Below are 14,915 nucleotides of genomic sequence, written 5' to 3'. Positions count from 1 at the left end.
TAATTTCACTGTTTCTCTTCTGGACGCGACCTTCTCTCCAGCGAGACTCACCATCAACGTGCTGGATGTGAATGACAATGCGCCTCGTTTCCGGCCCTTTGGAGTGTCCAACTTCACAGAGAAGATTTTAGAGGGAGCTCAGCCGGGCACCACGCTGCTGTCAGTGTCAGCTGTAGACCCAGATAAAGGTCCCAACGGCCAGGTCATCTACCAGCTGCTCCACCTGCCCCGAGGGGAATACGTTAGACTGGAGGACCCTTCCATTGGTATGAGCACACCTCAACACGCTGTTTATTAAAGATACACTCTAAAGTTTGACAGGTATTGTATTACTTATATTGTCTTATCCAATCTGTATCTGTGTTAAAACATTTTCAGGCAAGATTGTGGCCAACAAGACAGTGGATTTTGAGCAGGTGCAGTGGCTGAATTTTACGATTCGGGCCCAAGACCACGGCTCCCCTCCCAGGATCGCTGAGCTGCCAGTTTATCTGCGCATCGTGGATGTCAATGACAACAACCCAGTTTTCCTACAACCATCATATCAGGTACTGAACAGGACATTAAGAAGCAAATATCAGCTGTTATTGATTTATTTGTTACACATGTGCTTGATAAGTCAAAATAAAAACAAAAAGCACGTCGTTACAGGAAGTACATGTGCTTATTTTACTTTATGAGAAAGGCTATATTTAAAAAATGATTATCAGAGCACTTAACATTGTTGTGTCATGCACTTATTGTTGCTAATAAACATTGAGCTGAGTATTCTGTCTCAAGTAGTTTTCATGTAAATTATGGACAACATTAGAGTCCAAATCATTAACTCAACACTTGAGTTTCATCAGCCCACTCACCACTTTTCTATTAAATCAAAAATGAATCTTGTTCACGCAGTGTCCCTGAGCCAAAGTGTGTGTTTCTGTGTGTGTGCAGGAGCCTGTGTTTGAGAACGTGAACCTGGGCACCACCATAGTTCGGGTCAGTGCTACAGATGCTGATTCTGGCCTCTTTGCCGTCATTGAGTACAGCCTGGTCGACGGAGAGGGCAAGTTTGGCATCAAACCGTCCACTGTGAGTTATCCCACACATCAGAACCAGTCCTGAACTGAAAGGAACACACTGCTCTTATTGTTGTTTTCTCCAAATTCCTAACAGTTAATTTATTAAAGTCTTCACTTTCAGGGTGTTTTTAGTGTGTTTAAAATTCCTGTGCTTGAGCTTGAGGGGCCAAAAAAATAGGTTCATAACCTTTTGAACTGCAGTGTTCATAAACAAAAGTGAGCACATTCCACAGATACTTCCCTTGTGATGAACTCAGAGAAAAGATGAAAATTTATTGACTGGTTATGAGGGGTGTTCCCTCCCAGCAGTGCTGGGTGTCAACACTGAACTGAAGTCCTGGAAAAGAAAGTTTAAACAAGGCATTATAATAATCTAAATAGTTTACTTTCATGCTCCGTTTCTGTCACACACACAGACTCATATAAATGTCTTAATACATCCACCACTCCCAGTCAGTGCTTCCTTCCTCATTATCCCGTCTCTTCTGTGTCAGGGAGAGATCTACATCCTCTCCCCTCTGGACAGAGAGACAAAGGACCATTACACTCTAACTGCCATCGCCCGGGACAACCCTGGCGGCAGCCCCAGCAACAGACGAGAGAACTCTGTCCAGGTAGAGATGACCGGCTGTAATGACACCAGGATATTATGTCTGAATATACATCTATTAACTCCAAGTATATTCTGGGTTTTAATTCTTCCAGGTCCTGGTGACGGTTCTCGATATCAACGACTATCGGCCGCGGTTTACAGAGCGAGTGTTCAACACCAGCGTGTTTGAGAATGAGCCCAGTGGGACGTCTGTGATCACGGTGAAAGCTATTGACCTGGATGAAGGAGAGAACGGAGCGGTCCTCTACAGCATGTTGGGACCCCATTCAGGTATGAATACGTTCCTCCAAGGAACTCCTGCCTTCAATAACTACAAAAATAAAGGGGTCTGACTACTTCCTGAAGCCTCCGTAAATCTCCATAAACTTCCTCTCTCCTTTTAGATGCCTTTTCCTTGGATCCAAACACAGGACTGGTGCGCTCTCGCCGTCTGCTCCAGTCTTCTGAACGCTTCAACCTGACTGTGGTGGCCACCGACCAGGGACGTCCTCCCCTGTGGGGCACTGCAGACCTGATCATCACGGTCATAGACGTCAATGACAACAGACCTGTGTTTGTCAGGCCAGCTAATGGAACTATCATCCATATCTCAGAGGTATCTGCTGCCATGTGTGTCCGTGTGTGTGTGTGTGTGTGCTGCTCTTATTTGAGTGGTTACAGCATCTTTTAATAATGCAGAAACACACACACACTGACTCTGTTTGCTCTCCATGTAGGAGCAGCCTCCAGGCCTTCCTGTGTATGAGGTGCACGCGACAGACTCTGATGAGGGCGTGAATGGAGAGGTCCGCTACGCCTTCCTGCAGACCGGAGCAGGTAACAGAGACTGGGAGAACTTCCACATCGACCCCATATCTGGAGTCATCACGACAACTGTGAAACTGGACCGAGAAAAACAGGCCCTCCACAGCGTGAGTCAACTGTGTGTGTGTGTGTTAGTATGTGTAACTGTGCAGCCATGTATGTTTCTAACTGAGTCCAAACTCTCTCAGCTTATCATCGTGGCCCGGGACATGGGCCAGCCAGTGCCTTACGAGACCACACAGCCTCTGCAGGTTGCACTGTTGGACATTGACGACAATGAACCTGTCTTCCTTAAACCACCGGTGACTATCAAGCTCTCTGAATACGTCCTGATGAGGTTATCTGCACGTAAGAGCTTCTGTTAAACTGTTGTCTTCTCTCGGTCTTTGTGTGTGTGTGTGTGTGTGTGTGTGTACCTCAGCGTGGCAGTTTGCCTTACCAGAAGTTGACAGTGCCTGAGCACTCCCCTCCAGGAACTGTGGTGGGGAACATAACCAGAGCTGTGGACGCCGACGAAGGCGCCAACGCCATCGTTTACTACTTTATTGCAGGTGATGTGATGATCTTCAGACGTAGCTGCATGTTACCCATCAGTGAAGTTATTGAAGTAGCTAAAGGAAGTGTGTGGATTCAAGGCTTAGAGCATGTCTGTGCAGTTTGTCTGGAAGCTCTTGCATCCATTGTGTGCTCAGATTAAAGTCCTCACACTTCAAAAGCTTAGGAATAATAGGGACATTTGTATAGATCCATCTGTCTTTTGTTTCTATTTAAAGCTGATTCCTCCTGTGCTTCACATGGCTGAACATAAATCCCTTCCATCTCTTCCTGCAGGGGGAAACAGCGATGGAAACTTTGGCTTGAGTCTGGATGGAGAGCTGAAGTTGAATAAGGATCTGGACCGGGAGGAGATCCCCGTCTACTCCATCATCATCAAGGCTTCCAGCAACAGGAGCTGGACTCCTCCCAGGGGTCAGAGGGCGGCACGGGCCAAAGCCCTGGACCCTGCCCGTGACCCCAGCCTGCTGGAAGTCCGCATCGAACTAGAGGACATCAATGACCAGAAACCACGCTTCACTAAGGCAGAGTACACCGCAGGTAATGTATGTTCTAGCATGTACTGTATGTGTGCACTGTTCTCCATAACCCTTCTTCTTTGCTTCCCTGGTTCAGGAGTTGCAGCGAATGCCAAAGTGGGCTCAGAGTTGATCAAGGTTGTGGCTATAGACAATGACATTGGCAACAACAGTGTGGTGCAGTACCACATCGTCACGATCCGCTACTTTCAGTCACAGAGCAACGGCAGCGAGGATGTTGGCAGCATCTTCACCATCGGTGAGTGTCCGCATGTACAGTATCCAGGCTGTTCAGCTCAACACACTGTCCATGCGTCAAGATAAATATTCTGTCCCGTGGTTTCCCCAGGTTTGGCAGACGGTATGATCAGAACCTACGACCTCTTCACCGCCTACAATCCAGGCTACTTTCAGCTGGAGATTTTGGCGTGCGATTTCGCCGGACACAGCACCACCACCAACGTCAATATCTACATTCTCCGGGACGACCAGAGGGTCAAGATAGTCTTCAACGAGATCCCCGATTTGGTCCGGGAAAACCAGGAAGACTTTCTCAACTTGCTGTCCAACATCACCGGAGCCATTGTCAACTTAGACGACATACAGGTAAAACTTTTTTGATTTTGAATTTTGACTTTTTTGCGTTTGTTTTACAAATACTTGACATCTTTGTCTCCCTTTGCTTTTCTCCAGTTCCATGTGGATAAGAAGGGCAGGGTGAATTATGCACAGACTGACATGCTGATCCATGTTGTCAACAATCAGACCAACACCATCCAGGATGTTGAAAGGTATACTTCCCTCAGAAAATCTCTCACAGTCGTCACACTGGCCTGTAGAGATGTCCCAGCTCTGGGGATGGATGCATGATTTGACCTGTGTGCTGCTGCTTCTTGTTCTGCAGGGTGATCCAGATGATCGATGAGAACAAGGAGCAGCTGAGAAACCTGTTCAGGAAATACAACGTCGTGGACGTTCAGCCCGCCGTCGGTGACAAACTGCCCGATGACATCTCCACGCTACAGGTGTGTGTGTGGCCGGGACCTCCAGAAACACACAGTCTGTCGCAGATGTTTTGGTGCTTTTTAAACTTTGGTTCTTTTTCTCTTTCACAGCTGGTCATCATAATCCTGGCTGTGCTGCTGTGCTTGGCAGGAATTTTGTTTGTCACAATGAACTGGCACTATCGTAGACTGTAAGAATTATTCAGCATTAGATAATGAACTGATCATTTTTCTTGTATAATTGTTTGTATCATTTGAAATCTGCTCAGTCATGGGCTGTGTTTTGTTGATACCGCTGCCCTCGGTCTGAGCAGTGATATCAACATGTTTGTCTTCTCTTGACTCGTCTCTTTCTGCTGTGTTGCAGACACCAGAGGAAGCTGAAAGCGATCGTTGCAGGATCAACAGGTGAGAAGCAGTTTTGTTGAGGGGACGGCCCCGCCAGCTGTCAACTTCAGGATGTAGCATTTATCACCTGATAACACAATGTACAACATGTCACTTAACTGTAGAGAAGCTGTTTCACTTATACAGTTATTTATCCTCTGCCATCCAGGAAACCAGGGTCTGATGGATATCCTGGACATGCCCAACACTAACAAGTACTCATTTGAGGGGTGAGCTCATTTCATTTTCACACTTCTGCAAATCTCATTTTCTAAAAAAAAAAAAAAAAAAAAAACAACTTCTTTTTCCAGTTGTTATTATTATTCTGACGATCAAATGTGAGATTTCCTGTGACATGAAGAATAAAAAAATATTTTTAATGTTTAATATATGTTTACAGGCTACTTGCTTACTTGTCCTCACCTTTAAGTTGCTAGGCAACCGCTGGACACACCAGGAAGTCACAGTACTCAGACAGGAAGACAGGAAACATGTAAACAGCCCATAAGATATTTTATATTTTTTGTAAAGATTAACCAAACAAGGGATAAAGGTATTAATTTAATTCCCTCTGTTTCCAGTCTTTATGCTAAGCTAAGCTAATTGCCTGTTGGCTATAGCTTCATATTTAGCCTACAGACATGAGAATAATGTGAATCTCATTCAAGTCTCAGCAAGAAAGTGAAGAAGTGTGTTTCCCAACATGTCAGGTAATCCCTGTAAGAAACCAAAAGTAATCCACAAATGTCACTCAGCTTTTTCATATAATGCTGCTAATCTGCTGCTTGAACTTTAGAGCCTCATAAAGCAACACAAAAAGCAGGTCAATGTCAAAAACCTGATTTATTTCTGAAGCTCTTTCTTCAGTTTATTTAATGTGTATGATGCTGTTTACCTCCGTAGGGCTAATCCGGTGTGGCTGGACCCGTTCTGTCGTAACCTGGAGCTGGCCGCTCAGGCTGACCACGAGGACGACCTGCCTGAGAACCTGAGTGAGATAACGGACCTGTGGAACAGCCCTGCACGCACTCACGTCAGTAGCATTTATCTGGGCTCCTGTATATCTCACAACAACACTCTGAGGATCTTAATAAGATTAGATTTTGCCTCAGGAAGAGTAAAACCATCACTCTCAGGATTAGGCGAGTTTGTATCTGTTACCGTGGCATCGCCCCCTGAGTCAACCCCATTACACAGCTGTACCCTCTCTATATTTTTAAGCTAGCATGTGTGTGTTCTCCTCACAGGGTACATTTGGCCGAGAGCCTCAAGCGAAGCCAGAGGACGATCGTTACCTGAGAGCAGCCATTCAGGAGTACGACAACATCGCTAAACTGGGCCAGATCATGAGGGAGGGGCCGATCAAGGTGAGACACCTGCGTGTTAGGTTACCCAGGGAGACGCACACACACACACATGAACAATCTCAGAAGCCTCTCGTTCGTTGGTCATGTACTCTCTCCTTTTAATCCTTCCCAAAACACAATGGGGGACAAGGTCAGAGGACGGGACCTAAGACCTCCTCCAGTCTGTCCTGAGAAGAAAACAAAGAGAGAGACTCCAAGGACTCGAAGATGGGCTGTTGAGACCCAGATGTTTAGATAAGGGGACAGACATTCTTTATGACAACTGTGGTGAGAGACTGTGTTTGATCCTAACTGCTGTCCTGTCAGGGTTCCCTGCTCAAGGTGGTCCTGGACGACTACCTGAGGCTGAAAAAGCTCTTTGCAGCCCGACTGGTCACCGTGTCCACGAGCCAGGGAGATCACTCGTCAGTCACTGAGGTGGGCTCAGGAAAACTGATTATCAATCTGCACCTGCTGCTCCTGTCTGACGCCGCTGGAGAGTGATCTCGCACTCTTTTGATTTCCCATTCTGACGTCTTCTCTGCTGCTCAGGACTCACACCTTCTCACTCCCTCTGCTTCCTCCGCTACCTTCAACCAGACTCTGGGTCAAATAGAGTTTGAACTTGCTTTTCAGAGCTCAGCTGGAGATGGAGTTTCACTGTAAATTTACATTAAGAATGCAAATTTCTACACTTCAACTTCTTCTCCTGGTGTGGAAATCCCCACATGAGTAGACCTCCAAAACAAATTAATGCTAAGAATCATTTGCAACTATTTAAACCAGGTCTGGTGTAACATCTGTCTTTCTCTGCTGATGTGTTGTCTCACTACATTTACAGGTTGTTGTCTTTTACTGAAACTGATCTGCTGATTTCTCTCCTGAAAGATTTCCCTCTACTGGTTTACCTCTGTTCAGCTTCTCCTCAAAACGTCTTCTTAAAAATCTGCTATATTCACGTCAACCTGATGCATTATATAAACACTATGAATCAGTAGCTTCATCTTTCATCCTCTCCCCCTCCTCTCTCCTCCTTCAACAGCTGATCCAGAGTGACCTGGACGACGACGAGGACGAGCACCTGGGCATGGGCGGAGGTCGCGGCACTCTGCGCTTCAAGCACAAGCTTCCTGTAGAGTTGAAGGGTCCCGAGGGTGTGCACGTGGTCCACGGCAGCACGGGCACCCTCCTGACCTCTGACCTCAACAGTCTGCCAGAGGACGACCAGCGGGCCCTGGCACGTTCTCTGGAGGCGCTGAACGCCGACGGGGGGCTGTATTGTGAGCGCAACGCCCGCACAGAGTCGGCCAAGTCCACCCCGATGCACCGTCACAAGGACGGGGACACCCTGTCGGAGAGTCCCCTGGAGATCACAGAGTTATGACTAGCCGAGGCCTCGCTGGTCTGAGCGCAACCATGACTCGTGTGTGTCCTTGTGCCTCCACATCGCCACCCTGACAAGGTTAGGGAGCACTGGAGGAGGAGTGTGTGTAGTCTAGGGAACCTCATCAGCCAACCTCAGTGCATCAGTGAGAGGATTTACTGGTTGGTTTGAGTGTTATGTTGAAGATGGTCGCTCTTTTGGTGCTTCAGGAGAAGACTTATTCAAATCAGCTTTAGGAAATGGAAGATCACAAGCAGGGCCCTGGTCCTCAGCGAGACAAAGTCAAGTGGTGTCATCGACTTTCATCCAAAGAGCCGAGTGTAAAGAGAGACTAAGCCTCCCTGTGGGAGAAGCTTGTTGAACCATGACCTTAAAAATCATCAAAAAGGTGCCTCATTTTCACTAACCCTTCTGAAGTCATACCTGGACTGCAGACACTCATACAAACACAAATACACACACTCAAGAAGATTAAACTACACACACTCAGACCAGCGGATGGCCATCAATGGGACAATAATGACGCAAAATCCCTATCATGTTCTAATGTTTTTTTCTTTCTGCAAAACGATGCAATCAGTGCTGAGGGAGTGAGGGTGGAACAGTTAAGACTTTTCTCTTTCAGATATTAGACACATTCTGTCGCTGGGAAATTACTGGTGGACATTTACTGCAGAGTTTTCCCCAGTGAAGCTTATGGAGCAGAGTTTTCACCTGACTGCAGGAGGAAGAAGAGCAGTTGTTAAACTCCCAATCTGCAGGGTAGCAGTGAATATTCAGACCCTGGTCCTGCTCTCCTTTTTATAGCACGAACTGAATCAGTCATGTACAAGGAGACTCCACTGAAGCGATGAATGAAGATGGATGACCGTTGTCTCAGACTGGAGCCACGTGAAGGAAAAAAAATAGAATCTTTTATGAGTAATTTGATATTTAAGGCAGTACAGAAAGCCTTGGAAAAGACTTATAAATGGAATTATTAAAAAAAAAAAAAAAAGATTTATCCCACTTTTATAGACATAAAGATGGCACTGTGGCCACAGAGACTTTACACTGCCACCTGAGGGAGTAAAAGAGTCACGCTCAACATGAGCGACGTTTGCTTTATTTTTTTATTTTATAGAAAATGTGATGGAATCAAAAGATATTTTTGAAGAAAAATGCTGGCTTACCAAAATAGGTAGGGATAATTTTGGATGTTTGGAGTATGTGTATATTGTGCTATGGTGACATATGTTGTTCAGTTTTCCTTTATAATGACAACTGTTTCTGATGAGTGGTGTGTTTTTAAAATTAATTTTTTATATTCCCATTTTGTAAGGTTTTATTTCTTTGTCATTATCGTCACCAGCCCTGAGATCTGTGTTGGGAAATGTTGTTGGATGATATGTGATAATTAAAGAAATATGCAACAGCCTCTGACCTCAGACAGTGACGGGAGAGCAGATAGAAACAGTGTGGCAAAATAAAAGAGCCAAGGAGACAGTAAGAGAAGTTGGAGAATATGAGGAACCTTAATGACTCATGACGCTAAATATTTGTCCCCCATGACGACTACAATGACTTCCATCGTACTCACAGGTCCAATATGAACAGACAGTTTAAGAGAAACACAACTCCAACAATAATGTGGCTTTGTGTCATTTCCCTGTTTTTCAAAACTCAGCATGAGGCAGTAAGTGAGTTTGGTAAATACTGCCATCTAGTGGTTATTAAGAGTAACCTGGGAGGAAGGAGGAAACAATCACAGGTTTTAGCACACTACTCCATCCTTTTATTGTTACCAAGTTACATAGAAAAGTTTTCATCATTAATATTTGTCAAAAAGCCTGAAAGAGACTGAGGGAGCAGAGGCCTTCTTCAGACTCCTCGGGCCGCGGCGCTCGCTGATGTCGCAGTGGTGCCAGTGCTGGGCATTTTCTTCAGCGTCCTGTTCAACTGTAGGGAGACAGAGGAAACACATTTTTTTCCAAACTTCAACAGGCAGAAATGTGACTCAAAAAATGATCTGAGAAGAAGGCTAGCATTGGAATTAGTCACTCATTTTTCCCCCCATTCTATCCAAAGGCAAAACTGCTCACTACTCACCTCCTCAAACTTGTGGATCTGTCTGATGAAGAAGTCTCCATACCGACGAGCAACTTTTGTGTCAGCGATGTGGATCATGTCCTGTAGGAGTGTTACAGAGAGAGAGCTCATCAAACACAGACATATAACTCCCTAACATTAGTAACCCACTGTTTTATATAGAGCATGTCCGTGGTTGTGGGGTGTTCCCTGTGGTCCCTCTGTTGCCTATTTATAGTCATGTCCTTGAACAGACTTTAACTCACCTTGTCAATGTAAAAGTCGACCTCAGACGCAGACTGGAACTCTCCATCCAGAGCTGAGATGCCGCTGGTCCACACCAGGTTCTTCATTTTGTGTTTGAAGACAAGCAGCTGAATACGGAACTCCTGCTCCGTCATGTCCAGGAATCCTGCCAGCTTGGCTACTGGCATGGTGGTGTACAGCTTCAGGAAGCTGGAGGGACACATTGTTACTTAGACGACATGTATAGAAATCCTGGAACCACATCTGAGCCAACAGGCTTCTAGAAATAATTTAAAGCCACACACTCAAAGGTGACAGTGTGCTGTACCTGCGGATGGTGGAGAGCTGCGCCTGCTGCTGCACCTCCTCAGCAAAGACCTTCAGCTGCTGCTGGAAAGGTTCTTTGTGGTAGTTGGGGTGGACGTTGTCATAGTTTGGCACCACAGGTGACAAGAACTTCGGACAGGCGAAGCTGAACAGCTCCTCAAACACCTGCAGGTCTCTGATATGGAAAAGAAAACATTTCACTTCATTGAAGACATCACAGCTGCTGAGCACCAGTTACCCACAGTGTTGTACCTCCACAGCTAGTTATACTCTCAGACCCCACAAACAAATAGACACATGTCCCTTGTTCCTTACACTATAACTGGTACTAACCCATTTTCATTTATGTAATTTCATGCTAATCCTTATTTGACAAGACAGGAAAGAAAAAAGGACTTTCTAGTATAAAAAGGTCTTGTAAGAGGTAAGGGAATACAGACAAACAACATCAATATATTTATTCCAGTGTGATGTGATGAATTGCTTTCTCACCCTTTCTGCATTCGCAGCATCTTGTCTCCGTACTTCTCCCTCAGCTGGGTGTGGATGCTCTCGTCGATGCGCATCGGGTACATGGTGAGAGCGATGGCCAGCAGACCATGCATCTGCTCGTTTTGTTTGTTAATCTACAAATAAATACAAATATCATGACGCATTATTACTAACAATGAAACATGCACAATTACAAAAACTGACTGAAATGCTGCACACACACACAGCACTGTATAGAGAAATAAACACAGCTCTGGTACCAGACAGAATTTTTCAAACACTGTAAGATCATCTCATGTTTAAATGTGGGATAAGTGGAATAATCAATAACTTGAGCACACAGCTGTCCTGTTATCTAATAAGCGCTGCTCTGACTGACCATCTCATATTTGTATGTCGACCTCTGGAACATGTTTCTCGTCCTCTGGATGTAGAGCAGGATGTTGGCAAAGACTCGAATGGCGTCCTGGTAGCGTCTCATCATCAGGTAGGCAAAACCCACATAGTAATAAGTGGTGATCTGGCACTCGGGCACACGGGAGTACATACTCTGACAGACAGGAAACAAAATACACAGGTGTCATCTTTATCATCACTGGGGGTACTTGGTCATGTTCCTCTCTACATTAGACGCTGTACATAAGGTCTTACCTTCTTGTTGAGCTCAATGTTCTCTAGGACTTTGATGGCCTGATAATAATCACCAAGCAGAGAGTGAAGCCTCAGGAGCCCCACCAAGCTGAAGTAACCCAACATCTTATAGAGGGAGTGACGCCCATATTCTCCAGCCACACTCTCTGGGTCTCCTGCAACACGACAACAAATAACATTCATGTTAAATGTGTGTTAGTTTTCTCATCTGATACCTAAGCTGAATACGCTGGTGTTACCTGAGCTTACTTAGCGAATTATACATTTACAGAGAACCTATACTGCACCTTATTCTGATGATGTTAATAAGGTCTGAGGCCTATAAATTGAAAACAACAACTTCTTTACCTCCGCTGGTGTACACCTCCAGCTGGCGGTTAATGTTGCTCTTGTCCACCAGAGAATGGAGAACATTGAGAACGCTGTGGACGTTCCAGATCTTTGGGTTGTTCCTCAGGAACTCGATCTCCTCCTCTGACTTCTTGGCCGTCTTACAGCGGTACTGACTGAAGGACTGGAACTGGAGAGAGGAATCTGTGTTAGCCGCATTTAAACTTCACTTTCTATGAGCTGTTAGAGACAAGTGGGACGAGTGAAGTTAGCCAGATGGGCCTCATCGAAAAGCCCCCAAAACATAACTATAGAGAAGTATGTGAGAGTCATATTTAATATACCTTGTCAGCTGAGGACACATTAAGAATATAACTCACTATACCTGGTAGATGAACTCATCAATGATGTCCCAGAGCCACTGGTTTGGCAGCTCCAAGGGGGCTGGGCCATCAGCATCTGTTCACAATCACAAACATTCTCCTATGACTCGTCTTTCATTTATCTTGTTACCTTACAGTAATACATACAGGTGAGAGGAAAACGTGAGAAATATTCTGGAAACTTACTGAGAATGTAGTTGAAGAGGTTGCAGTAATTGTAGTAGGACTCGAACCTCTGGTCCAAAGTTGGTCCACCCTGATGATCGAGGAAACGACATTTACAACAAAATACTGGAAAGGTTTATGAGGAGGTTTATGAGGCGGCTGATGATGGGCGGTATTGAGGAGTTACTCACGCTGACTTTAGCATAGATGTGTCTGTAGTACAGCTCCTTATAAAGGATGAGGAACACAGCATCTGTGGGAGACGAGAGGAAAACACTAACATGAAACATTTCCACTGCTGAATTAACACAGGGATGAACTCAGTCATCAGTAGATTATCAACAAACCAACAATATAATCAATATCCACATACTCCTCTTAAGTAAAGAATGAATGAATTTGTACAATTAAAAACAGATGATGGATGATGCTCACCGTTGCCAACAAGTGATGCGATGGCCTCAGCCTCTGGCCAGGGAGATGTCTTAAAGAAACGGTCGGTCAACTTGTTCCAGCTGAAGAGAACAAAATAGGAAAGATAAGGTACTCATCACACACACACACACACACACACATACACATACACATACACTGGTCTAACACTTCTGTTAGCGGAGGCAATGGCATCACACTGGGCTGGAGGTGGGTCATCTGTACCTATTCTCATACACGTCCTGGATCTCATAGATCTTCTGCTCGATGCTCTCGCTGGAGACGCGGTTGGACTGCAGCTCATAAACCTTCTGGTCGATCAGGTCAGAGATGGTTTTGTGGAAATACTGCAGGAAGTTCTTGATCACCTCGGGGATGACATGATAGGTCTGCTGCTCATACTGCCTCTCGTAGGCCAGGTCTGCTTTAGGATCACCTGCAGAGAGATGGGAGCGTTCACTTAATGAAGTACGGCAGATGTGTACAGTTACTGTTCGATGTTCTGACTTTTAAATAGAGATTAATCGATGTGTGTGCACTGACCGGTGTGCAGGTCGTAGTCGTAAGGATCGTACTGTGGGGAAACAGAGCAGTTAGGCATTCATTACTAAGGCAAAATGAACATCTGTCTGTCAGACATCATCATTGACAGTCATCATTGATGTTAGCTTACTTAGTGTGAAACGTTATTCTCTACATAACAACACTACAAGGGTCTGCGATGTTTTGGTAGCACAACAACAATCATTTGTCACCATTTAAATCATGCTAGCTCATTGCAATCTGCTGTTGTGCCGGTGCAGTTAAGCTAGCTATGCGGCTAGCCGGCTACCGCTAACTAGCTTGCCATTGTTATTATCATAAAAACGTTAAAATGTGCGAAAAGAAATTCGAAAATGACATACACTGACCTCGTCTTCGTCGTGGTATGACATGATGCTGGCGATTAGTCCAAGCTCGTGGATACTGGGGGTGAAACGGGAGAAAATGTGCTTTGCTAGCTGACGCAGCTAAACCACGCAGCTGGCGCTGGAGAGGCGACGGGAACCGGAAGGAATCAGCAGTGACGTACGAGAGCAACACGGCGGCTTTGAAGCATTGTGGGAAATTGAGTGTTTGTGATTTGTTTGGTCGATGACCCTTGAAGAAGTTGATTTTCAATCCTTCTCTGGGCCGTGGTAGCCATTTTTTCTTTTTTAAATCAACCTGTTACAAAATAGTGGATCTTTACTGATGTTCTTTATCAAGAACATGACATTTTTTCTCATGAAACGACACAATGGCGGCCCTGCAGTGTCGAGAAAAGAAGGTAGGCCTCTTCATATTTTGGATTTAACTGACGTGTTTGCTTGATGAGCATCACCTGCTGTTCCTTTCTTACCTGTCAAATATCTTGAACATAACATGTTATTTCGCTTTTTAAATTAGTGCTAACCAGAGTATGGATATCACTCCAAATACACATTTTGACTTGTCAAAACAGTTGGAACTAAAAACATTATTAGACCTTTTTTCTCAGCAGACATTTTGATTGGTCATAGCAGGGACTGCAGCAAAATGTCCCATATTTTGGGATGAATCATAAATAAACATCATTGTTTACCTTTAAAAGTATATTATTTAAATATTTCTGCAACTTTCTTTAAAAAAATAAGTGATCATGAATGAGTAGAAAAGGACAGACTCATTATAAAGCTGATAAACAAACTATAATACACGTTTTATACATTAAGTCGTGCAGCTGTGAGAATATAAAGTGAAGAGAAAGATGAAAATGGGCCTGATGCTACTTATAAAATCCACAGTGATTATTATTCAGTATGTCTGATGAGTAGGCTTGTAACTACTTGTGTATACCGTTAGGTGGCGGTATAGTCGCAAGGTGCTGCTGGGCGTTAATAAAGAAGGCTCAGATGGCCGCAGACTTGTCAAAGTTATGTATGTAAAGAGATGTATGTGTGTAAATCGACCATGTCCCTCCACATCTGGCTTTAATGTTGATCATAATTATTTAATGTTACTACTCCGGTGAGTTTTTCCCACTGCTCTGCGTGTAATATGTTATTTAAATCAAGGGGGCATTTTAAAATTATTTAGTTTTTAGAGTTTATACCAGATATCTTCTGATTGTGTGAACTCGAAGGACT

General features: G+C 44.6%; 2 protein-coding genes across 5 annotated transcripts in view; one reads left to right on the top strand and one right to left on the bottom strand.

Moving 5' to 3' along the window:
- Nucleotides 1-9,565, top strand: part of cdh23 (cadherin-related 23) — a 28,970-nt gene extending 19,405 nt beyond the window's left edge. The window contains exons 18-38 of one of the 2 annotated variants that reach the window (XM_018686443.2): nt 42-266; nt 379-548; nt 937-1,074; nt 1,559-1,678; nt 1,770-1,947; nt 2,061-2,272; nt 2,394-2,588; nt 2,670-2,783; nt 2,903-3,032; nt 3,313-3,576; nt 3,652-3,813; nt 3,904-4,160; nt 4,248-4,345; nt 4,459-4,579; nt 4,670-4,749; nt 4,926-4,966; nt 5,115-5,175; nt 5,849-5,978; nt 6,193-6,312; nt 6,619-6,729; nt 7,334-9,565. In XM_018686443.2, the coding sequence (XP_018541959.1) occupies nt 42-266; nt 379-548; nt 937-1,074; nt 1,559-1,678; nt 1,770-1,947; nt 2,061-2,272; nt 2,394-2,588; nt 2,670-2,783; nt 2,903-3,032; nt 3,313-3,576; nt 3,652-3,813; nt 3,904-4,160; nt 4,248-4,345; nt 4,459-4,579; nt 4,670-4,749; nt 4,926-4,966; nt 5,115-5,175; nt 5,849-5,978; nt 6,193-6,312; nt 6,619-6,729; nt 7,334-7,675 (3,269 nt within the window). In that variant the 3' untranslated portion in view covers nt 7,676-9,565. The remainder of the gene's footprint in view (nt 1-41; nt 267-378; nt 549-936; nt 1,075-1,558; nt 1,679-1,769; nt 1,948-2,060; nt 2,273-2,393; nt 2,589-2,669; nt 2,784-2,902; nt 3,033-3,312; nt 3,577-3,651; nt 3,814-3,903; nt 4,161-4,247; nt 4,346-4,458; nt 4,580-4,669; nt 4,750-4,925; nt 4,967-5,114; nt 5,176-5,848; nt 5,979-6,192; nt 6,313-6,618; nt 6,730-7,333) is intronic. The other variant, XM_051076910.1, reaches the window with a different exon arrangement.
- On the bottom strand, nt 9,427-13,840 carry eif3s6ip (eukaryotic translation initiation factor 3, subunit 6 interacting protein). Of its 3 annotated transcripts, none has more exons than XM_018686446.2 (15): nt 13,680-13,840; nt 13,312-13,342; nt 12,994-13,204; nt 12,772-12,851; nt 12,528-12,589; nt 12,358-12,427; nt 12,174-12,247; nt 11,807-11,978; nt 11,459-11,613; nt 11,187-11,357; nt 10,808-10,941; nt 10,317-10,490; nt 10,009-10,198; nt 9,764-9,844; nt 9,427-9,613 (listed from the first exon to the last, which is right to left on the bottom strand). In XM_018686446.2, the coding sequence occupies exons 1-15, from the start codon at nt 13,701-13,703 to the stop codon at nt 9,536-9,538; spliced, it is 1,707 nt and encodes a 568-aa protein (XP_018541962.1). In that variant the 5' UTR covers nt 13,704-13,840; the 3' UTR covers nt 9,427-9,535. The 3 variants fall into 3 exon arrangements, with proteins under 3 accessions (XP_018541962.1, XP_018541961.1, XP_050932870.1); XM_018686445.2 differs by having other exon boundaries at nt 13,674-13,839; XM_051076913.1 differs by lacking the exons at nt 12,772-12,851; nt 13,312-13,342; nt 13,680-13,840 and having other exon boundaries at nt 12,994-13,072.
- Nucleotides 13,841-14,915: the final 1,075 nt, after the last annotated feature.

The sequence above is a fragment of the Lates calcarifer genome, linkage group LG16_LG22 (assembly GCF_001640805.2).
Source record: "Lates calcarifer isolate ASB-BC8 linkage group LG16_LG22, TLL_Latcal_v3, whole genome shotgun sequence".
NCBI lineage: Eukaryota > Metazoa > Chordata > Actinopteri > Centropomidae > Lates > Lates calcarifer.
Note: the sequence above shows the minus strand (reverse complement) of the source record. Positions and strands in the feature narration are given on the sequence as shown.